Source organism: Pan paniscus, chromosome 7 (genome assembly GCF_029289425.2).
Source record: "Pan paniscus chromosome 7, NHGRI_mPanPan1-v2.0_pri, whole genome shotgun sequence".
Taxonomy (NCBI): Eukaryota; Metazoa; Chordata; class Mammalia; order Primates; family Hominidae; genus Pan; species Pan paniscus.
Genome location: NC_073256.2, coordinates 25,593,052 through 25,617,687, shown reverse-complemented (window position 1 = coordinate 25,617,687; position 24,636 = coordinate 25,593,052). Strand labels below are relative to the sequence as shown.

General features: G+C 43.9%; 1 protein-coding gene across 2 annotated transcripts; it reads left to right on the top strand.

The window, feature by feature from the left end:
- Window positions 1-244: 244 nt before the first annotated feature.
- Window positions 245-24,371, top strand: PPP1R3B (protein phosphatase 1 regulatory subunit 3B). 2 transcript variants are annotated; one of them, XM_063606644.1, is made up of 3 exons: window positions 9,162-9,295; window positions 9,965-10,079; window positions 18,953-24,371. In XM_063606644.1, exon 3 carries the CDS (start codon window positions 18,978-18,980, stop codon window positions 19,833-19,835), a length of 858 nt encoding a protein of 285 aa, XP_063462714.1. In that variant the 5' UTR covers window positions 9,162-9,295; window positions 9,965-10,079; window positions 18,953-18,977; the 3' UTR covers window positions 19,836-24,371. The 2 variants fall into 2 exon arrangements, with proteins under 2 accessions (XP_008968249.3, XP_063462714.1); XM_008970001.5 differs by lacking the exon at window positions 9,965-10,079 and having other exon boundaries at window positions 245-9,295.
- Window positions 24,372-24,636: the final 265 nt, after the last annotated feature.

Genomic DNA, 24,636 nt, shown 5'->3' with positions numbered 1-24,636 from the left:
AGGCTAGTTGGAGCAGCCTCTCTTTTGCAACCTAAAGAGTTGTGACTCACCTAAGGAGAGAAGCTAAGAAATCTACAAATGCAGGAGATGATTTTGCCCCTTGAATTTGGACCATTGTTTGATGAAAGGATGTCAGGTGTCATGAGCCAAGTCTGCTTGCTTAGAAAGGAAGTTTTTGTTACTAGAACCCTTAAAAGTCAAACTTTTCTTTCTTTCTTTCTTTTTGTTTGTTTGTTTTGAGACAGGGTCTCACTATACATCCCAGGCTGGTCTTGAACTCCTCAACCTCCTGAGTAGGTGGGATTACAGAGGTGAGTTACTGTGCCCCTGCCCAAAGTCAAAATTTCTAAGAACTTTGAAAAACTGGCTAAAGCATGTCTTCTGTATCCTTGGACTTTTCTAGAATGAATACCTTGAGTTTTCAATGGCTCTGAGGTGCTATGTTGAAGGTGTGCCTCTGCTTATTGTTGGAAATTCACTGACTTTTTGATTACCGGGCATTAGCTTGCCTTTGGCCATTCCACAGGCTTTGGGCCCTGCCACTCACGAACTTCTTCATCATGGTGAAGATGGGATCACTTGGGCCTGCCAATAGATCTCGTCCATCAGTGTCAGTCTGGTGGGGGATGCAGAAAAACCAGGAGCCTAGCTGGTCCTAACACGAACGGTATCTGAATCTGTGACTCTAGACAAGTGATGGCTCTTTTCTGGGTCTGTTTTTTCACCTGGAAACCAAGGATGCTAGCCTAGAAGATGCAAGAGGCCTTTTAACTCTAATAATCGCCAGTTTTTCAATATAATTCATAATCAAAGTCTTGGCATTTGGAGTAAAATTAAGGGACGAAGGCTTGCTATGTGGAGCTCTTCCACCTGAGCAAACAGTACGCCCACAAAGTAGAAATTCCCAGTGGCAAGGTAAACAATAGGACCACCCTTGGAGTGGGAGAGATGAGGTTAAAGAACTCATTGGGAGAGAGACCTCTTTTCTCAGCAGCAAATAACACTACCACTGCCAGATTAGAGGAACGTCAAAACCAAAGTTAAAACACACAGAGAGATGGGGAGGCATAACATTGGCATTTTCATACAACTTTAGAATCTCATCAAGAAACTAAATTACCATAGTGGATAAGATACAATAACTACTCTTTTGAGTACTAATCAGTCTCCTTGCTGTATTATGGTAATAAAACTAGGGGGTATTAGGAAGCAAGGTCATTTACACATGAAAGTTGACTTGGCTGAATATAAAATGCTTTTAGATGCTTCTCCATTGTTTTCTGACTGTAGTAGTACAAAGAGGTCAGAAGTCAGTCTGGTATTTGTTCTTCCATCAACAACTTGTTTGGGATTGGGGGTGGTATTTCCTGTGTGGATAACTTGCAGCACTTCCTCTTCTTTTTTTTTTGGTCTTTGTATCTAAAAAATGTGGTCAGTATGTGTCTAGGTGTGGGTGTTTTAAAATTGATTTTACCTGGAATTTGTGAGCCCAGTCAATCTATATACTCCAGTCTTTTTCCAGCCTGAAAATGTTTTCTTCAATAAAGTCATTATCACTTATTTCTGTTGTTCTGGTTTCTTGATTAGTAATACTGTTAAATCTTAAACTGAATTTCCATTCTTTATATTTATCAGAATCTATCACTTTTCTTAGTTAACTATTTATTTTCACTTATCACCTCTAACTCTATGCTCTTTTCCTGTAAAAGACCTCTCAAGGTTCACCTCCAAATCAACGTTTCCATTTTCTACACTGTCAATTTTGCTTCTTTCCACCTCCATGAGGGATTTTAATTCTTGGATTGCATTTTTTTTTGACATCCATTCTTATTGCATCTCTCTTTGTATCTTGTCTTCCTAACTTTTCATCTTATCTCTGTGTGTGGTTTTCTGTAATTCATAGACCATGTCTTCCTGCAATCCAAGATGTTTTTAAAATTTTCTTTTGTTTCCTGTAGTAAAACTGTTTCACGGGGAAATTTGGCAAACTGGTGATGCCCTTGGAATAGTCACCATACACTTGATAGTTTACAAATGTGTCAGCATGTAAATTTGTGTTTCATTCTCATATACCCCAACATCTTATAATGGAGGGAAAGGCAAGTCTTTGTTTTCCAAGGTCTTGGCTCTTTTAGCCCCAAAGTGGTGCTAACAGCTCCTTCATGTTCCAGGAGCCTCTGGAGAAACTGCTTCCATAAAGTGTTTGGGAATTCTGGGCCCTCCCAAGAAGGGGCCAGAACTGTCCAAGAGTGGGAGGCGCTCCAGCCTGGTACTTCTGTGGATTTACAGAAAGATCCACCCCAGAAAGGGGGTGAATCCCCAAAGTCTGCGAGCTGTGGGACTGAAGTTTCTGCAGGTGGTAGGACACCCCATCTGAGTCCAACATTCTGGAAGAGGCTTCTCTCTGGGGGTGCATGAGCTTCCTGTCAGGCCTGCCAAGTGGGCATCACCAAAGCCTGCCTTGAGCAGTAGCTCCAGTGGGTAGTGAGGACCTGACCTGCACAGAGGCTGGGCTGCAGAAGGAGCAGTGCTAAGGGCTGTAACCACCGAGTCGAGGAACAAAGGACCTGTTCCCAGTTGCATGAGCCACATAAGCCAATTGACATTAAGCTTCTTGCTGGCCTTAGTAGGTGGAGGGTTAAGATCCAGATTTCACTGTATTTAGAATCATCAAGAAATGTGACTTTTTTGCACTTGGGTTTTGTGGAGCAAGTCATCCTGATTATACATAAATATTGTTCCAGGAAATCCTCAGAATAACCCTACCAAGCAGGCATTAGTATTCCCATTTTGCAGATCTGGAAACAGAGGCACAGAGTGGGCAGGTGATTTCCCCCACGCCCACAGCTCATTGTGGCAGAGTCAGCATACTCATCTAAGACCACCAGGTGACTGAGATCTTACCCTACACTTCATTATCTCTAGGGCATGAGGGTTATGTGAGTCTTCAGCTTTTTGTCTTTCTTCCTAGGAATTTCAGCAGGAAGTTAAATCAGAAACTTCCTCACTTATTTTGCAATCGGTTCCTTCTTTTCATAAACCATGTCTTGGGACTGTTCTTAAAAATTGATAAACAGTGCTGATTTATAAGAGGGGAGAATGACAAATAGAATTGCTTATTTACTAATCTTACAAAATTAGAAGACAGAAATTTCAAGATTTTATAAACTCAGGAGGAATACTTTTAAAAAGGAGGAAGGAAGAAAAAAGAATAAGGGTTAAACTCAGGGAAGAAAGGATAAGTTAATTCTCTTTTTGGAACAAAGGGCCACAACTAAAATAAGAGACAAACGACCCCCCACTTGGGAGGATTTTGCATTTGAAAATGACAAAAGAATTAACAGAAAGAAAATGGGAATGGTGCCAAATATCTTTGTTAAGGCTGAATATATGGTTATAGCAATCTCTAAGGTTTAGACGGAAATAATGGCAAAGTTTGGCTTTGTATATTTTATAGTCCTGGCTATCTACCAAGTAAGACTCATACTAATAGTGAGTTATCAGGTTGTTGTTTTTGGTGAAGAATAATTGTATAACAAACTCGAGTAGCCTTTATAACAAATGCGCTATTGTCCTGTACATTTTATTATATAGTAGGTGAAATAACCTCACTAGACAACGGCTGCCCCTCTGCCCTCTGAGATGCGTGTCTCCTCAGGCACACAAGCCGGGCGAGATGCAGTGAAGGAATAATCTCAACGTGTGTGACCTCCTAGTTTTAACTGCTCCATTTCAAACTCCAAAATAGCCTGTGGCTCTGCATGGAGAAATCTTTAACATGAGTTTTGAGAAGGAAGAATGCAGTCTTTAAGTCATGATTCCCTAGAGGATATCAAATAATCATGAGGAAAACCATGAAGTCAGTTCACTTCTGACTCTAAATTTCAAAGAAAAAGAGGAGTGACAGAAAATCAAAACCTGATGGAAAACATAGTGGTGTACACTTAGGACTCATTGTACATAAATACTTAGTTTGTTTTCCTTCATCTTTCAAGCAAATCGTTGCTTTCTTAATATAAATATATATCATCGCATGGTTGTAAGTATGATCCAGGCAGTTTTGTAAATATCAGGACGGAACCAGCTGAAATTGCTTATACATACTCTGAAGTGCTTGCAGTATCAGAGTCATTTGATTCCAGAGGCATGCAAGAGAAACATCCCAGACCTAAGGCGCAAGGCATGCAATAGCCAAGTGGTTAGTTACAGTCCTAAAAGCAGCTTGACATATTTTCTTTCCTCACAAAAATGCAGGCCACTTGTCATGAAATTCTGCATGCAATGTTGCTATGCCTTGCATTATATGTATATAAAGTTACAGGTTTAAATATAATTTATGACCACACTAGTCATGAACAGAGGATGAATAAGCAAAGAATATAAATATATACTGGTTGTGCCTAATGGTATTTAAGCCTTTGGCAAGGTGGTATTCCCTGGTTTCTAGCCTCTCCACCTTCTCCCTGACCAGCCACCACTTAATACCATTTAAGTCGACAATATGGGTTATGAAGTCCTTATTCATAATACAAATTGGCTGTGTACTTGGAGATTCAAAGCTAAAGCACTAGATAAGGCGTGCCGCTATTTTTACCCAGGCATACAGTAAATGATTCATTCGTAAAAATTCTCATATGGCTATTTTGCAAGATGAGCTGTAATTTTCCCCAAGTCCACAAACCAAGACCTTATTGAGATTATTTAACTTAATTTTCCCCAGTAGCAAGAACGAAAGGTCAATACTAACCTTCCTAAAAGGTTAGTATTCAAATCTGGCAATATGCATCCAGCCTGAAGAACATCTATACTCTGTAGGAAATAGCCAGGAATGTGGACAAAATTTAAATATGAAGATGCTTATTGAAGTATTAGTTTGGTGTAAAAGTAATTTTGGTTTTTGCTGTTGCCTTTAATGGCAAAAAACAGCAATTACTTTTGCACCAACCTAACATATTTACAATAAAGAAAATTTGGGAAGAAAAATCTAAGTGTCCCACAATAAGAAAATAGTTAAATAAATTATGATCTCTCTATGTGAAAGAATATTATGCAGCCATTAAAAAGCATATGTCAGGAAAACTATAATACTAATATACTCAAAGTGAGAAACAGTCATGAATAAAAATCAAGATATTAAACTATATATACACACTATGATTCAGATAACATAATGTTTATGCACAGACTAAACTGAAGAAAATACAGTGAATTATATTGATAGTTATCATTGGGTAGCACTAATTCTATTTTCATCTTTATATTTTTCTGTATTTTCCACAATGTCTAATACTAATACAATGACTTTGAACAACTTGGGTTTGAACTGCATAGGTCCACTTACATTTGGATTTTCTCCTGCCTCTGCCACTCGTGAGATGGCAAGACCAACCCCTTCACTTCCTTCTCCTTTTCGGCCTACTGAAAGTGAAGACAACCAAGATGAACACCTTTATGATGATCCACTTCCACTTAATGAATACTAAATATATTTTCTTTCTTTCTTTTTTGAGACAGAGTCTTGTTCTGTCACCAAAGCTGGAGTGCAGTGGTGCCATCACAGCTCACTGCAGCCTTGACCTCTCCAGGCTCACATGATCCTCCTACCTCAGCCTCCTGAGTAGCTGGGATTACAGGTGTGTACCACCATGCCTGGCTAATTTTTGTATTTTTTGTAGATACAGGGTTTCACCATGTTGTCCAGGCTGGTCTTGAACTCCTGGGCTCAATGAATCTGCCCACTTTGGGCATCCCAAAGTGCTGGGATTATAGGCATGAGCCACCATACCTAGCCAACATATTTTCTCTTCCTTATGATTTCCTTAAGATTTTCTTTTCTCCAGCTTACTTTATTGTAAAACTACAGCATAGAATACATATAACATACATAATATGTTTAATTGACTGTTGATGTTATTGGTAAGACTTCAGGTTGACAGCAGGCTATTGTAGTGAAGTTTTTGGCGAGTCAAAGTTATATGTCGATTTTCAACTGCACAGGGGGTTGGTGCCCCAAGCCCCCACATTGTTCAAGAGTCAACTGTAATCATAAAAAAGAATAAACAACACAAATTAAAGAAAACATATCACGCTCACCCAAAGCACTGCACAAAGTATGAAGCTGTAGAATAAAATCAGTTCTGTAGTCACATAGCTTTCAAACAAGTGATCCATTTGTCAACCTCACTCAGGAACTCAAAAGCCCTCAACGGTAAGAAAAAATGCCCTAATGGGCTCTAGGAGCTTGGTGTGTAAAATACTCAAGATCTTCTCACAAGCTGAGGACACATTATCTGCAGACAGAGGCTTATAGAGTTCCTTTGCAAGTATTCCTCTGCCTGTCCCCATAAAACATGACCTTGCAAGTCAATGTCAGTCAAATCTGAAAGAGGGGCAGGGGGCCCCAGGTAACATAATGCGCCAGAACACGTCTGCGGCTCTGACAGGTGCAAACAACTCCACTCGGCTAAATATAAATTGACTCGGGCAGTTTGGAAGCAGTCTTTCCCACTTGCTATTCTGATCAAGCAAAAGAATGTTCTCTTCTTTAGTTCTGACTCCCAAGGCTGGTTATTTTTATTTAGATTAATTTTGCAATCATTTTCATTCAACGAGAAGCAAATTAGAAGTAAAAAAAAAAATTTCTCTTCCAAAATCTCCGATGAGAATAGGACTAGGTTTGAGCTATTTTCAAAATGCATTAAGTTGAGAAGGAGGTAAAACATTTGCAATCCTTTTTAAAAGTTTCTGGATGAGCAGAAAGCTGATGTGAACACATGTATAAAGGAACATTGTTTAATATTTAAGCCAGAAAGAGGACCTAACTTTTAATCAGCACAGTGGAAATTCTCTGGGTACTTACCAAACTCTGCGTCTTTGCCAATTCCTGCCATGTTCCCTGACATGACCCTTTAACTCTAACTCCTCCTCCAGGATCCCAATGATCACATCTATAGGATCAGCCTCTGGTCATCCCCATTCCCCCCAACTCTGCTGCTAAACACACAAGGTCTTCCTCTTAACTCCCCTAACACAGAGACTTGCGTTAACATACATTTATCCCAAATCAATATTTTTTTTAGCCTATGAGCTTCTCAGGGGTAAAATTATATTTCACCTATTTTTCCACGTTCAGCATCCCGGCTTAAGGAGGTTCGTTAGTAACATGTCGTTGAATAAATGAATACATGAGTGAATGAAGAGAGGAGTGAAGAAGCCACACACGAGCCTAAATGCAAGGAAAAAGATGGACAGTGCTACCACTAATAGCCATGAGAAAGAACAGTTTGTGGAAGAATAATAATTTACTATGCTTAGCCACTGCTGTTTTCTGGTTTCATTTTTTTTTTTTTTGGTTGGGGGAGGAGGGTTATTAAATAAAATTAAAGCTGAAACCCAATGCCAGATATAATAGAAAGAACTTGGTGTGCATTGACTGATGCACTAAGCATTGAAGTTTTCCATTTTCACTCTCTCTTTGTTGCCATAAAATGAGAGGGTGAGGCAAGATCGTGTCTGAGGGTGGGTCCAGCTCTCAGGTTCTGGAGCTCTGGACTGCTGGGTCTCCTGGTGAAGCCCTCCTCTGAGCTTGCATCTCAGCTCTATCCTGATGGCAAAGACTGCTCTTTTCAAACTCATAGATGCCACCCTCCTACCTACTAAGGCTGTGGTGTACCACAACTAAGTTTAACCCCTCTCTCCTGGTCTGAAAAAGTCATCTAAACCCCAAGGGAAATTATTGACCATGGTTTCCTAGATCTATGCAAGAAAAATGCTTCCAAACCTTAATGCTACAAAGCTGTATTTACTTGTCCCAACTCTTTCCCGGTGTGGTTCGGATTACCCTTTGCCTGCATATGTTTTGCAATACCTCTTGGCTCTTCATCTTTGCCCACTCCTCCAGCATGCTCACTACACCTGAGAAACTTAGCCAGTACTTGGCTTAAAAATCTTCAACCTACTCATCACCTAACAAGAGAGGGTTTAAAGTTGGCAGAGGGAATATTGCACAGAAACGCTACTTGCCAACCACCTACCAATAGCTGATTTCACAAGTGGTCCCTTATCAGATCTGCCCATCAGAAAAGAAGGAAGAAGATTAATGATCACTCTTCAGACACCACGACTCCCTCCGGGGAAGCTCTCTATAGAGCTAAAGGCTTGTGTTGGATTATTGTCACCGATTACTGTTTTAGGCTTGCATTCCTAGTAAAACTGAAGCTGAGCCTATATCCCTTACAGTAGAAATTCCCAAATGCCATATTCAACATAATGAGTTTTCAGAAAGCTAAATATATCCAATGGGAAAGACTGGCCATTACATCCTTCCTGCATTTCGTTGTTATTGCTATTAAAGTGTACTTTAAAAAATAAAAATAAAAGGATAGTAATAGAAGACAGCAGGGTTTATTTTCATGTCTTTCTTGGCAGTTTAAAAAGTTGGCAATCCTATATCAATTTCTAATTTTTTTCTAAAACTTTACTGGTCATTAAAATTAGAAAACTGGTAGCCTTATGCCTAAAGTGGCTAGTTCAGATCAAGTTACATGTAAACTGAAGAAAGGAAGAGCCTCTGATTCAAACTCTTTAAGGTCATCATTTTTTTCTTTTTCTAAGACCATTTTCTATAGATCTCAAGGTGCATAATATGCATCACGGAGGCCCTGTAGATTTAGATAGCGATTATAACCGATTCAAGTCAGGAAATTTCTTCTGAAGTATACCTACCTGTGAAACCCTCCATATCTGGGGCGCTCTGTGCCACGGGTGTCAGACTTTTGCAAAAGCCCTGTCATTCTAACGGGACGCCCTCCTGTAGGAAGTTGCCCCCTGGCGCCCGTCCTCGGGCTTCTGATGAAACGGCGACCCACCACCCCCTTCCCAGACCCTGGCCCACAGCCGGATCACTCCGGGCGCGCTGCCGATCACGTGGCGAAGCGATGCTCCCCAGCGCCGTGGCTGCGCGCCCATTGGTCGGCGGCTGGAGTCCCGGGCGCGCCCATTGGCTGCGGGGGGCGTTCACGTGGAAGGGGGCCTGGGATGGACCCCGGGGTCCCGAGAGCTGGCAGGAAAGTTAAAGGGGGCAGCGCGGCCGCGGGGAGCTCGAGTCCCCGGGTGACTGCTGGAGGGAGGAGGTGACCGCGCAGCTCTCGTGCACGGACGGACTTCGCCGCCCGCGGGTGGCGCGAACCCGAGCCCGGGCCCAGCTCCTGCCGTCACGGCAGCTGTCCCTGTTCCCCCAGTGCGGATGCTGTCGCGGGCTGGCGCGTCTGCCCTCGGGACTTATGAGCTGAACCCGGTACGTAGCTCCCCAAGTCTCGAGTCCGAGGGAAGGGCTGGGGACAACAAGGCGAGGGCGTGCAGCGGGGACCTGTTTGGGTTCCTGTCACCTACATTTTCACCGTGCGACTTGCACTGGCACACCGGGGCTGGAACACTCTAGGTAGCTGGCCCCAGGGAGCTGTTGCTTCAGCGTGGAGAGGGCGATCCAGGGACCGCAGCTGGGAAGCGCCTCCCGGGCCCACGTGCTCCACCGCGCTGCTGGGCCCGGCTACGACCGTGACCCGGGAGCTGCGGCTGCGGCGGCTGATCCCTTTACCACCTGTTGTTCTGGCTTCGAACCTAGCACAAGTTCCCAGCCCCGGGTCCCGAGAGGTCTGGAGACTTCTCCAAAGTTGGGTAGTGGGGTTTGGAGCTTAAGGACAAGCCGCTTCGTCTCTCTCCGGGCCTTATTTTCCCTATAAAACGCGAGGAAATACACTTGGTAGGCTCTCAGGCCACCGAGGGCGACGGGACCTAGCACGATCCCCGTCCCGGCCTGGCGGAGGCCAGGCGGCCGCGCGGGGGTGCTGGTGTCGCGCTGCTTGCTCCGGCCGGGGTTGCCCCTTTGCCGGCCCCGCCCGGGTGCGATAACGGGCTCCTCCTCCTCGTCGTCTTCCTCCCACCGCCGACATCTCCGGGAACCCAGCCCAGGCCCTGCCTCCCGGACACACCGACGCTCACGTAGTCGCCCTTGCCACAACCCTGCGGGCTCTCCGATGCCGCGAGCGAGCTGGGGAGGGGGCTTCTCCGCGGACCAAAAGGTGGGTGCAGCGCGAGGCCAAGGAGGCTTGTAGGGAGGTTGGGGGCGGAGTGCAGCCCTGGTCAAACTGGACGGAGGGGACAGGGTCGGAGAGTAACTTGTGGGATCCTCCAGCCTGGAGATCACTGGCCTGTTCCTGCGTCTCTTTGGAATCCAGAAAAAGGGGTGTGGAAGGCACAGTAGCTGCAAAAGAGGGAGTGGGGGCCGGTAATGACTTACTGGAAGATTTGGGGCCTGTCAGAGCACTGTTTTCTGAAAAAGAGGAGAAAACAGAGGAAAGACTGGACTTGGGAACTTGGAGACTTGGAAGGTGTTGGAACCTGTGGTCTGAGTGGTGGGGGCCTGCCTGGGAGACCCAGGGTGCAGCAGAAGAGACAATTAGAGCTTTGGTCTGGGAGGAAGAGGAGGAGAGGAGGAAATGTTTCCTTGGGCAGAGTTGTCCAGGAGCCAAAACTAAAGTGAAGACAGCTGGAGGACTTACCACAAAAGTACAGTTGAGGTATTTAGGGAAAAAAGTTAGTGGGAAGAGAAGCGGCACCAGGGGTGGGTCGCAACATACAATGTCAGGGCCAGCAGGGACCTTGGAGGGGACCTCAAGCCCAGAGCAGCTGAGTGACTAGCTCAAGGAGCAAAGCAAGGTGCGGGCATTCTTAGCCTAGTGCCCTGTTTTCCCTCGTACGTTTTTAGACGGCAGGGGCTGTGTCATTTGAACTTGCCTCTTTCCTAGAATATGCAACTGTATTCACAAATATAAGTCTCCAAGATGCTTTGGATGATGGGGACAGGATCAAGGGGTACAAGTAGGCTTTAAGGCTGTGAATAGGCCCCCATGGTCTGAGTACAAAGGGGAAAGACATGCACTCTCTTCATGCTGGATCAGTGAAACCTTTTGGAAGGGAACACAGAATTGTTGGAGGGAGGTAGATGGCCATGTCTTTAAAAATGAAAATTATAACCTGGTTGTGAATGTTTACTGAATGCAGTTCGGCAGCTTTCAGTGTTCCTGGTGGGTTGCTTGTGCATCGGATTTTTTTGTTTGTTTGGTTTTGTTTGTTTGTTTTGAGACGGAGTGTCGCTCTGTCGCCCAGGCTGGAGTGCAGTGGCGCCATCTCTGGCTCACTGTAAGCTCCGCCTCCCGGGTTCACGCCATTCTCCTGCCTCGGCCTCCTGAGTAGCTGGGACTACAGGCGCCCGCCACCACGCCCAGCTAATTTTTATTTGTATTTTTAGTAGAGACGGGGTTTCACCGTGTTAGCCAGGATGGTCTCGATCTCCTGATCTCGTGATCCGCCCGCTTCGGTCTCCCAAAGTGCTGGGATTACAGGCGTGAGCCACCACGCCCGGCCTTTTTTTGCCTTTTTTTTTTTTTTTTTGAGACGTAGTCTCGCTCAGTCGCCCAGGCTGGAGTGCAGTGGCGCCATCTCAGCTCACTGCAAGCTCCGCCTTCCGGGTTCGCGCCATTCTCCTGCCTCAGCCTCCCGAGTAGCTGGGACTACGGGCGCCCGCCATCACGCCTGGCTAATTTTTTTTTTTTTTTTTTTTTTTTGTATTTTTAGTAGAGACGGGGTTTCACCGTGTTCGCCAGGATGGTCTCGATCTCCTGATCTCGTGATCCGCCCGCCTCCGCCTCCCAAAGTGCTGGGATTACAGGCGTGACCCACCGCGCCCGGCCTTTTTGTCTTTTCTTATCAGAAGAGAGAGAGAGAGAGAATGAGAGAATGGAGGGGATAATGTCGTGGCCCTGATACAAAAAAGATTTCCTCCCTATGAAAGGTACAGCCAGAAAGTCAGTAGTTCAGCTGCCTGAAACCGTGAAGGTCATAGGGTTATTTTCTGTGCAGGTCTATAGTTATCACCATGGCCGTCTAACCTTGGCCAGCTGTCTTGAGAAGGTGTGTTATCATGAGTGGAACAGAGAAAGCATTTATGCAAAACTATCTCCATGATCTGTTAGGGTTTGCCCTGTCTTAGTCATGAACACTGAAATCTACCCTCAAGCATGGCCCAGTCTCTCACCAGAGAAACTGATCCCTGAGCTCTGAGGCATCTCTATGGAAGCAAGTGTTTGAGAATTCATACCTACCTGGGAGCAGCACTCATACACTCTTATTCCTTACCTGCAACTGGTATCAGATCCTGAGTCCTGCTCTCATGGTTCAAATGTATGTCCATAACTTCTGGTTCTTTTTTTTCCCCCTTGGCCAACTTTGGTGACTCATATTCCCTGGCCTGGGAAAAGGACAGAGCTGGAGCAACCAGAGAGTCTGTCAGGAGAGGAGGCTGGGCTGCAGCCTGGTGCTTCCTGTGTTGGAACCGATCATTTTCATGTCATTTGTAAAAGAAGCACCTGTCCAGGTGCCTTATTTTCAGGAACTTAATATTACCTTGCACATCTCAGTTGCTAGGAGTACTTCTGCATGGTGGCAGCCATCCCTGTCACAGTCCGCTGGGGAGTTCCTGAGCAGTTCAGGAAAGCCTACACCAAACCAGCACTTTGGTGTGCTGATTCTTGGAGAATGACCGGGTAAATAAAATCTGGAAGCTATCTGTGGGACAGGCAAGGTGACTGACAGTCGAGTCATACCCCAGATTGAGGCCACACAGGTTAATGTCCTCACCTGCAGTTATGGTGACACACAAAGTGAAGGGATTCTAGACTGGGGTTGCTTGTGCAATGTCCCTGGGGTAGTAGTCCTGCTGGTAACTCTTGGGCCATCATAACCTTACTTTTGCCTTTCATGGAAGAATCTTGTAATAGCAGTTTGGCTCCTTCAAGTGCCAGCAGCATTGTTTAATTAGCTCTGGCTCTGACTAGAGCCTGGCCTCTCCAAGCCGGACTTCTGCTTGTTCTTACAGCTTGGTGATAAAAGGGGTCTCAGGGAGAAACTTATGCCCCTGGGGTGAAACGGTGAAACTCTACCAAGGTCTTCAGCTAAGTCTCTTCAGCCTGCGGGATTAGAACTTGGGACATTGGCTCTAGTGGGCTGTGTGTAGATTCTTTGATCCTTTTGCTTTGGCTGTTTCCACAATATCTTGAGAGTTTCCAAGGCTTTTTCTAACGTGCAGAAAAGCACGTAGGAGGCTGGTTTGCAGGCTTCTTGGAAGTGCAAAGAGAACTTGCAGATGACCTGTGCTGACTCAGTTGAAGAGGAACCCTTCCTCCCTCAGTTCACACGCAGATTTTTCAGGATGGGTAGAGTGGGGGGCACTGGGATGCCAGATATAGCCTCTTGTTTGGTTTTCGTACTTGTTTAAAAACAAGGCTGGGCACGGTGGCTCATGCCTATAATCCCAGCACTGTGGGAGGCCGAGGGGAGCAGATCATGAGGTCAGGAGTTCGAGACCAGCCTGACATGGTGAAACCCCGTCTCTACTAAAAATACAAAAATTAGCTGGGGGTGGTGGTGCACGCCTGTAATCCCAGGGGTGGTGGCACGAGTAGTCCCAGCTACTTGGGAGGCTGAGGCAGGAGAATCGCTTGAACCCGGATGGCAGAGGTTGCAGTGAGCTGAGATTGCGCCACGGCACTCCAGCCTGGGCAACAGAGCAAGACTCCATCTCGAAAAAAAAAAAATTAAAAATAAGACAAAACAAAAACACTACCTGTGTTACAGTTAGAGCTGAGGGTATAATTCCAACACAGTTTTGCAAAGGACAAGAGTAACTAAAATTTAGATATTTTGTAAGTATAGGATTTTTTTTTTACATTGAACCTGTTAGTCAATCCGTTGAACCTCTGCAAACCTACCTTGCCTAATTCAGTGAGAACTTTCCTTTCCAGAACAGTTACGTGGCTATAAGAACAGATCATTGAAAGCAAATTTGCCCTTAAAATTTTCACTAGATTGATTTTCTTAAAGGGGAAACAGTGAGACAGATATCCTTTAAAATGAATGTTTAAGCACCTGCATTCTGGCCATAAGTTATTGTTTTATTTGGTTCTGAATATGTGTATTTCTCTGACTGGCCATCTGTAAGGGTTTCTTGCATCCCAGGGAAGTTCTGTACTTTTGGAAAAATGGGGTCAAATCTGATATGTGTTCGTCCGTTCACCTTTTTTCTTTACATGTTTGGTTAATCACAATCAGAAGGTGAAAATGAGAGGTTATTTATAGAACTGAACCAGTGGTCCCAGCACTTTACAGAAGACACTTGGCATGTTGCCTGTCACTTCTCAGGGGTGGCCATGGCTGCTTGACAGTGAGCTCCCCAACACGTCATCACACACCTACACCTGTGCCATAAGGAGGGGAGATAGGTTGAGGGGAGATAGGTTTGGGGACTCATCCAGATCCTGTGTTCTGTGATTCTCAGACTTGAGATTTTAATCCTAGTTTCGTCACTCATTTCCTTAATTTAGTCCATTGAAACTGTCAAATCAAAATATAAATTTGCCATGTTAATTAGAATGATAAAAAGTGCTCAGATTTTGGGAGGCTGAAGCGGGAGGACTGCTTGAGCTCACGAGTTTGAGACCAACCTGGGCAACATGGTGAAACCTTGCCTCTATAAAAATTGAAAAATTAGCTGGGCATGGAGGTGCACACCTGTAGTTCCAGCTACTTTGGAGGCTGAGGCGGGAGGATTGCTTGGGCCCAGGAGTTTGAGGTTCCAGTGAGCTATGATTGCACCACTGCACTCCAGCCTGGGCAACACAGCAAGATCCTGTCTTATAAAAAAAAAGTGCTCAGCTTTAGTGAGGCAGTAGTGATGGGATGGGTTTTTGGCATATCATAAAATATTTGAGGATTTTTTTTAGGTTCATTTTGTTCTGATGATAGAAGCAATATTATTTTAGAAGATATAAGATAATACAAACCAGGATACCAGAAATTCCTGAAATCTTGTCACCTAGGTATTCTGATTTTAAATATATATCTCTAGTCTTTTTTCTCTGCATTTACATAATACAGTTGATCCTTGAACAACATGGAGTCTAGGGGAGCCTAGCCCCCACACAGTCAAAAATCCACATATAACTTTTGACTCCCCAAAACCTTCACTTCTAACAGCTTACTGTTGACCAGAGTCTTACCAATAACATCAACAGTCGATTAACACATATTTTGTATTTTATCTGTAACATATACTGTATTCTTATAGTAAACTAAAGGAAAGAAAATGTTAAGAAAATCATAGGAAAGAGAAAATATATTTACTGTTCATTAAGTGGATGTGGGTCATCATAAAGGTCATCATTCTCATCCTCTTCACGTTGAGTAGGCTGAGGAGGAGGAAGAGGAGGAGAAGGGGTTGGTCTTGCTGTCTCAGGGGCGGCAGAGGCAGAAGAGAATCTGAGCATACGTGGACCTACAAAGTTCAAACTCATGTCGTTGAAGTGACAACGGCATTTTTCCCCACAAGTCTAGTTTCTACGTACAATTTTATCTTCTCTCTCTCTCTCTCTCTCTATATATATACATATATAGACATAAATATAAATATATAATAATTTTTTTCATTTCATTTGAATCTTTTTTAAAATAATGGCTTTAATGATGATATAAAATTACATCACATGGGCTGGCCATGGTGGCTCCCGCCTGCAATCCCAGCACTTTGGGAGGCCGAGGCGGGTGGATCACCTGAGGTCAGGAGTTTGAGACCAGCTTGGCCAACATGGTGAAACCCTGTCTCTACTAAAAATACAAAAATTAGCTGGGCGTGGTGGCAGACTCCTGTAATCCCAGCTGCTCGAAAGGCTAAGGCAGGAGAATCACTTGAACCTGGGAGGTGGAGGTTGCAGTGAACCGAGATTGTGCCATTGCACTCCAGCCTGGGTGACACGAGTGAAACTCTGTCTCAAAAAAGGAAAAAATAATAACAGTAAAAATAAAAGTACATCACATGGATGTGGTACATTTAATTTAACCAGGTACCTGTTAATGGTCACCTAGGTTATTTTGTCATCTTTTCCCCCCTATAATGTGGCATTGAACATTTTAGTACCTTAATCTCTGTGTGTTTTTAATTCTTTACCTAGGATAAATGTCTCTATGTGATATTAGGATAAAAAATGATTAAAAAATTAGAAAGGTTGTACCAATTTTAACTAATGAAAATGTTTGCATTGGCTGGGCACAGTGGCTCATACCTATCCCAGCATCTTGGGAGGCTAAGGTGGGGGGATTGCTTGAGTCCAGGAATTCAAGACTGGTCTGAGCAACATAGTGAGACCTCGTCTCTACAAAAAATATTTTTTAAAAATTAGCCGGACATGGTGGCTCATGCCTGTGGTCCTAGCTACTCGGGAGGCTGAGGTGGGAGGACCGCTTGAGCCCAGGAGGTGGAGGCTGCCATAAGCCATGTTCATACCACTTCACTCCAGCCTAGGTGACAGAGTAAGACCCAGTCTCAAACAAAAAAAAAAGAAAGAAAAACTTGTATTATCTTTTCAATTTTTTTCCTAATTCAATAAATAAAAAACAGACATTGTTTTTCATCTAAATTTCTTAAATTAATAATAAGGTTGAACATTTTGCATATGTATAGGTCACTTTAAAAATTTTTTTCATGAATTTTCTATTCATGTTCTTTGCTTATTTTTCTATATGGAATATTTGACTTTATTATTGCTTTGTAAGAACACTTTACATATTAAGGTATTAGCTCTGCTGCTATGCTTATTGTAAAATATTTTCACAGTTTGTCTTTAGTCTTTTTTTGTTTTACTTATCGTTTTTACTTATAGAAAATATAGTTTTTGTTAACTCAGATTTATCCTCTTTCAGCATGATTCTCTTTGCTTTTTATTCTTACAGAGCCAATTTTTTTACTTGTGGAAAAAACAAATATTCACCTATGTTAAAGGCTTAAGAATACGAAATTGCTGGTTGTTTTTATTTTATTTATTTTTATTTTTTTGAGACAGAGTCTTGCTCTGTGGCCCAGGCTGGAGTGTGTGATCTCTGCACACTGCAACCTCCGCCTCCCAGGTTCAAGCAATTCTGCTGTCTCAGCCTACAGAGCAGCTGGGACTACAGGTGCATGCCACCATGCCCGGCTAATTTTTGTAATTTTAGTAGAGACAGGGTTTCACCATATTGGTCAGGCTGGTCTTAAATTCCTGACCTCAGATGAACCACCTGCCCAGCCTCCCAAAGTGTTGGGATTACAGGCGTGAGCCACCGCCCAGGCCTGCTGGTTCTTTTTAAAAGAATGGTATCCTGACATTTAAAAACCTACTATAAGCTTAATGAAAGCAGGTTTGTGTCTATCTTCACTATTGAATCCCAGTATCTTGCTTGATGCCTGCCATATAGGAAACACCCAATCCCTATTTGTGGGATGAATCCATTTCTTTTTATCAGATTCTAGCAAATATAAAGCCACAATGAGATGTCACGTCACACCCGTTAGGATGGCTATTTTCAAGAAGACCAAAGAAAATAAGTATTGGCAAAGACGTGGAGAAAAGGGAACCCTTGTCTACTGCTGGTGGGAATGTAAATTAGTACAGCCATTATGGAAAATAGTAGGGAGGCTCCTCAAAAAACCACAACTAGAACTACTATATGACCCGGCAATCCCACTGCAGGACATATATCGAAAGGAATTGAAGTCATTGTATCGGAGAGTTATCTGTACTCTTATGTTCATTGCAGTGTTATTCACTAAGCCAAGATACGGAATCAACCTAAGTGCCCATCATTGGATGAGTGAATAAAGAAAACATGGTATATAAACACAGTGGAATACCATTCTACCTGAAAAAAGAAGGAAATCCTGTCATTTGTGCCAACGTGGATGAACCTGGAGGATGTTAAGTGAATAAGTCAGGCACAGAATGACAAATACAGCATGATCTCACTTATATGTGGAATCTGAAAAAGTCAAACTCATAGAAACAGAGAGTACAGTGGTGGCTACCAGAAAGTGAGGGTAGAGGGACTGGAGAGGTATCCTTTGGCCAAAGGATACAGAATTTCAGGTAGACGGGAGGAATAAATTCAAGAGATCTGATGTACAATATGGTGCCTATACTTGGTAATGATATGTTATATATTTGAAAATTGCTGAGAGTGGATTTTAAGTGTTCTCACTGCAAAAAAAGTGTGATATAATGCATGTTAAATAGCTCGATTTAGCCATTCCACAATGTATACATATATGGAAACCTGTTGTACACCATAAGAATATACAATTTTTACTTCTCAATTAATAAAGAGAGGCAGAGAGGCTCACACCTCTAATCCTAGCACTTTGGGAGGTCAAGGCAGGAGGATGGATTGAGCCAGGAGTGTGAGACCAGCTTGGGCAACATAGCGAGTCCTGTCTCTACAAAAAATTTTTAAAATTAGCCAAGCATGGTGACTTGCGCCTGTGGTCCCACTTACTTGGGAGACTGGGGTGGGAGGATCATTTGAGCCTGGGAAGTCGAGGCTGCAGTGAGCTGTGCTCATTCCACTGCGCTCCAGCCTGGGCACAGAGCAACACCCTGTCTCTAAAAATACGTAAATAAATAGTGTCCCTCAGGACAGCTATCTGTGGAAGACACCTTTTTAGTCAAATAGATTTGGGAAATTTTAAAACAGTATATGCCCTTTTGATTATCCTCTGTGGCACATTTGCCAACGGAAGGCCCCAAGAAATGCTGACCAAAAAACCTGTGCATTTAGTTTTAAAACTAGTGGGTTTCATACTCTTTTGTTTGTTTTAACCTTGAAGCACCCCCCACCGCATCTCGTCCCCCGACAACATAATCTTCTCTCAAACGCATGTTGTGCGGGACCACACCAGAGTTAATCCTGACCTGTAGCCATGTGGGCATAGATAAAAGGAAATATTGTTTGCCAGTCCCTGCTGGAATGATGCCTTTACACATCTGTCTGATCTGATTGCTCCACTGTTTTCTTTCTTCTCTTCCCTTTCCAGGGTTCTAGCCTGTTCATCTAGCCCCATGATGGCTGTGGACATCGAGTACAGATACAACTGCATGGCTCCTTCCTTGCGCAGAGAGAGGTTTGCCTTTAAGATCTCACCAAAGCCCAGCAAACCACTGAGGCCTTGTATTCAGCTGAGCAGCAAGAATGAAGCCAGTGGAATGGTGGCCCCGGCTGTCCAGGAGAAGAAGGTGAAAAAGCGGGTGTCCTTCGCAGACAACCAGGGGCTGGCCCTGACAATGGTCAAAGTGTTCTCGGAATTCGATGACCCGCTAGATATCCCATTCAACATCACCGAGCTCCTAGACAACATTGTGAGCTTGACGACAGCAGAGAGCGAGAGCTTTGTTCTGGATTTTTCCCAGCCCTCTGCAGATTACTTAGACTTTAGAAATCGACTTCAGGCCGACCACGTCTGCCTTGAGAACTGTGTGCTCAAGGACAAGGCCATTGCAGGCACTGTGAAGGTTCAGAACCTCGCATTTGAGAAGACCGTGAAAATAAGGATGACGTTCGACACCTGGAAGAGCTACACAGACTTTCCTTGTCAGTACGTGAAGGACACTTATGCCGGTTCAGACAGGGACACGTTCTCCTTCGACATCAGCTTGCCCGAGAAGATTCAGTCTTATGAAAGAATGGAGTTTGCTGTGTACTACGAGTGCAATGGACAGACGTACTGGGACAGCAACAGAGGCAAGAACTATAGGATCATCCGGGCTGAGTTAAAATCTACCCAGGGAATGACCAAGCCCCACAGTGGACCGGATTTGGGAATATCCTTTGACCAGTTCGGAAGCCCTCGGTGTTCCTATGGTCTGTTTCCAGAGTGGCCAAGTTACTTAGGATATGAAAAGCTAGGGCCCTACTACTAGTGACTGCAGGTGACAGGGCGTGGCGGAGCTGCCGCAGACAAGCCTAGCTCTGCTCACTGTGCAGTGGAGATGGAAGGCCAGGGAGGAGCAACGTGGAACTTCCATGAGGCCCCGTTTGGGAAAATAAAAGGATCCTCTTCACTTCTTTCTTAAACAGCAAATCCAGCCAGGTTCAGATTACGCAACCAGTGTCTCCCTCAAAGGAGCAGTGGTGGCTGGCGCGCTTTCGCACTGTGGCAGCCACGAGAGTCTGTGCACGTCTGTGCTGGAAAGGGTATGGATGGGAATCAAGCCTATGCCAGTGCTGATGAAGCTGGAGGAGTCTCTCCTCTGCTCTCCACTCAGATGTGGGACATCAGTCGCCAAAAGCCACTCAGCCCCAGCCACCTCGCGTCAGACCCTCACTGTTCATTGTGTTCATCTTTGGGTGCTCTCTGCCAGCCAGGCCTTTCCTGCAAGCTGCTGTGCTTCCCCGTCCACGTGTATCTCTGCTGTGACACACTGACCTGACGCACATTTCCAGTGCAGCTGCAGAAGAGAAATGGGATTGGCTCTTGTTTTCTGCAAGTTCATCTTTTGCATTTTATGTTCTTCCACAATTGATCTGACGTTCAGGAAAAGATAATAAAGGCAAATTAGTTAGTGGTTGAGACAGGCATTTCCTCCTCCCGCTTCTTGACCCCACAGATATATTCCAGCAGAGAGCAACACACCAGTCATCAAAACCCACTGGCTCCTGTGCGGTGTCACAGATTGCAGGGTTCTGACAAGGCAGGACAGTCAAGAGTGGGGACACTTTCAGCTTCTCCTCTTGCCTTCTAGGGGGAGCTTTCTAAGTTCCCACATTTACCCCGAGTCACCGGAAAAATCTGATTTTTCCCCGGAAAGCTCAATGACTTTAACGTGCTTGGCTGGTTTGTCTCATTCTTTATGAAAGAATTTTGGGGCCGGGCGCGGTGGCTTATGCCTGTAATCCCAGCACTTTGGGAGGCCGAGGCAGGTGGATCACGAGGTCAGGAGATCGAGACCATCCTGGCTAACACGGTGAAACCCTGTCTCTACTAAAAATACAAAAAAATTAGCCGGGCGTGGTGGCCGGCGCCTGTAGTCCCAGCTACTTGGGAGGCTGAGGCAGGAGAATGGCGGGAACCTGGGAGGCGGAGCTTGCAGTGAACCGAGATCACACCACTGCATTCCAGCCTGGGCGACAGAGCGAGACTCCGTCTCAAAAAGAAAAAAGAGAATTTTGAATCTCCTTTCCCAAAGAGTCATCTTTTCTGCTGTGTTTAGGACATTTGATTTGCATATCCAATATCTCCTCGAAACCTTCAGAAGATGGTTTTATCTTGACTGTGATTCACACTATCTAGAACACTTTACCAGCACCCAGGGACATGGACTTGGGTGTTCTTATTTATGGTGTGTATGTAAAGAGATAGGGGAGAAAAATCTCACCCAAGTTCTTATACGTTATTTTAAATGTTTGCCAACTCTGAAATTTCAGAGATTCATTGTTCTTAACCATATTGGACTAAAGTCTGTTGGTTAGTGCTGTTGTAAAAGAGACCTCTAGGGCCGAGTGTGGTGGCTTATGCCTGTAATCCCCGCACTTTGGGAAGCCAAGGCGGGCAGCTCACCTGAGGTCAGGCGTTCAAGACCAGCCTGGCCAACATGGTAAAACCTCGTCTCTACTAAAATTACAAAATTTAGCTGAGTGTGGTGGCAGGCGCCTGTAATCCAGCTACTCCGGAGGCCGAGGCAGGAGAATCACTTGAACCCAGGAGGTGGAGGTTGCAGTGAGCCGAGATCATGTCACTGCATTTCAGCCTGAGCGACAGAGTGAAACTGTGTCTCAAAAAAGAGAGAGACTTCCGGGACAATCATTATCAGATAGGCCCCAAACCTGTGATTTTTCTTGGGCAAGATTGGTGTTTACTTAGGGGTGCTTTAAAAATATATTTTTACAAGTATATTTGTAGGAAGTTGGTTTTTTATTTTCTATTTTTGTTTGTTTTTGGAGTTTGGTTAAATGACTCTTTTATTTTCTGTTTTGCCTGATCTTACTAAAGTGAAGTTTTCCTAAGGCAAGCAAGAAGAGGAGTGGAAGCACAGTTGCCTGGATTTGGAGGCAGAGTTGTCAGGCTTTTCAAGCTAAGAGTCTTGTGCTTGGGTTTTCCAGATTAATTTGAAAAGACCTCCCATTTGTGGCTTTGTACATAACCAACAGGCAGATACTGAGTGCCGTGGCTCCTAGAGTTTTGTGGTTGGGTTAGGTTGTTTTTGTTGTTGTTTTGTTTTGGTTTTGTTTTCATTTCTGAAGTTTAAGATGCCTTGACTTTTTAAATGCTCTTAAGGCTATTCGATGTAATTCTTATACCTAAAACTGGCTGTTCTTAGCCTGAAATCTAATGCTTTGTTTTTTGTACCTCTCCCAGGTGGGTAACACTCTAGGATGACATGATATGATAATTTTAGGGGAAATCACATTTTTACCTTATGCTGTTACTGGGCAGAACCACGTTTTATGTAAACATACCAGACATCAGGTAACAGACTACTTTAAATGTTATAAATTTGGTGATCAGAACTATTAATAGCATAAATCGAACTCAAATGGAAGCAAAACTGATTTCATGCAGGTCCTGAATTTTACTTTGCCTTAAGAAGTGCCCTCCCTACAATGCAGGAAAGGCACAGAGTGCACTGTCATTGACATGTTACCCGACTAAGGATCACTCTGTGTTCATAAGAAAAAGGCCTGAAGTGACTCTGTTTAATAAAGTCAGTTTAATTCTATCTAATAATGATCTTAAGACATTCCCATGTCAAAATTTGAAATATGGTAATTCAGTGATAACTATCTCTTCTAAAGCAGCCGTAAACCCTCCCCACTACCCGTCTTTCTCCCAGCTCACCCCGGCTTTTTTTGCTGGGGGTGCTGGATGCAAGCCCCCAGCCAGCACACCTGGGATGCTCACCCTGCCGCACAGTTCAGAAGGCAAGTCCTCACCTGCTTGCAAAGACCCTTCTTCAATAAAAGACTCTACTTGCCTGAGTTCCCTCATTAGGGCTGTCATTCAGTGATGTATGGGGGTCTGAAGAATACTGCCTTCTATCTGTCTTCTGTTTACCACTCGCTCCTCTGCTACCCTCCTGCCGCAAACAGTCTTCTTCCTTTTGGCCCAGTTCTGTCCCGTGAAATTCTCAGAAGGCCTCGGGAGCTGCACTGATGTATTCTCTCTCCTTGTTTGATAGCTCATCATCAGTAGATAAGCCTACACATTTCAGAGGGTGACAGGTTTCTTACTTGGAGACTTCACTGCACCTTGACTTGTAGATTTGCCTTCAGACAGCTCTTGGTTATGGTAACAAGTGGCCCCCGGGTCCCAGAATCTTTCCCAGGTTGCCCCAGAAAGACCAGCCACCTGTCACAGGTGCAGTTGTCCAGGAATAGGGAAGCAACTTCATTTTTGTTAATTTATTCCCTCAAGTGCCCTGAGGAGCATTTGCAAACTGGGTACAATAAATAAGCTGGATTATACAAAGATATTTAATAAATAAGCTTTAAGTATCTATTGGAAGACATGAAGCATTTGAGTGGGTTTCTTTATTTAAAAAATTATTCTACTGGAGCTGGTGAGAAATAATGAAGCTGGGCAGTTCTCCAGAAATTAAAACAATGTCAGAGTCAATGGGAGAATTTAATTTACCTTTAAGATTTCATTTTAATGGTGGCAAAATTATACATTCTTAGAAGATGTAAATTTGGAACTGTTAGGAGATTGCTCTGTGGTTTTGATCTTTTCAAACCATTTTCTTTTTGAAAAAAAGCATTAGTTGTAGTCATGGACATTAAGTGGGCCATATATGCTTATCAATCAAAAAAGTGTTCTTTTTTTGGAACTGCCCATTTTCTGGATCTTCCCTCTCAATGGATAGGGGATGAAAACCTTGGTTGCCTTTTATTTGTTTCCTCTTCTAAAATTTCTCACCTGAATGTAGTCCTGGGAGAGTCCCGATCACGTCTCTCCTGACATGTTCACTGAAATCGGAGACAAGAAGTTACATGGATGATGGGATCTTATAGGGTCACACAAAGACAATTTGGCAGCTTATCTTAATTTCCTGCAGTGAGACAACACATGTGGAACTGAGAAGGACAGCTGTTGTTACGAGCAGTTTTTCCTGGTCATGGTTGTAAAGCTCTGTAACCCACATTGTAAAGCCGTGAATGTTTTCAGTCTTGTTGACGAGTTTTTAGAGACTGCTGGACCTCTGAGGGCTTTGAGAGTGCAGCTGTGATGATGTTTCACTATTACTTCAGTGTGAATGTAGAACCAAGGACTCATCTTCATTTTATACCTAAAAGTGCCTTGTCAAGAAATTTTTGCATGTTTTAAAAGATAAATATTTTTGTACACAGAGTTCAAGGGGAAATGCACTTTAAAAATCCCAAGAATGGATGTTCTTTGTGTGGTATGAGAGGTTGGTTTGTATCTCAAAAGCAAAAATGTAATAAAGGAAGACAAAACAAAACTGAAAGTGTCCTTCTATTCTTAGAGCCAGAGTAAGTGGAGAAACATTTCAAATCGATATGTTTCCACATGTAGACCTTAGGTTTCCAAAGAAAAAGCTTGCAGTCAATGGCTGAGTTAAATGTGCAAGGCAGAGAGGAGTTAATTGCTTTAGCATAGCTGAGAAGGTAAGTGCTAGGGAAGAGCTACAGGAGCTAGTGTTATTCTGCACCCATTTTTAATGATCCTAGGTCATAGGCATTCTTACCCTGTCATTTGCCGTTGAA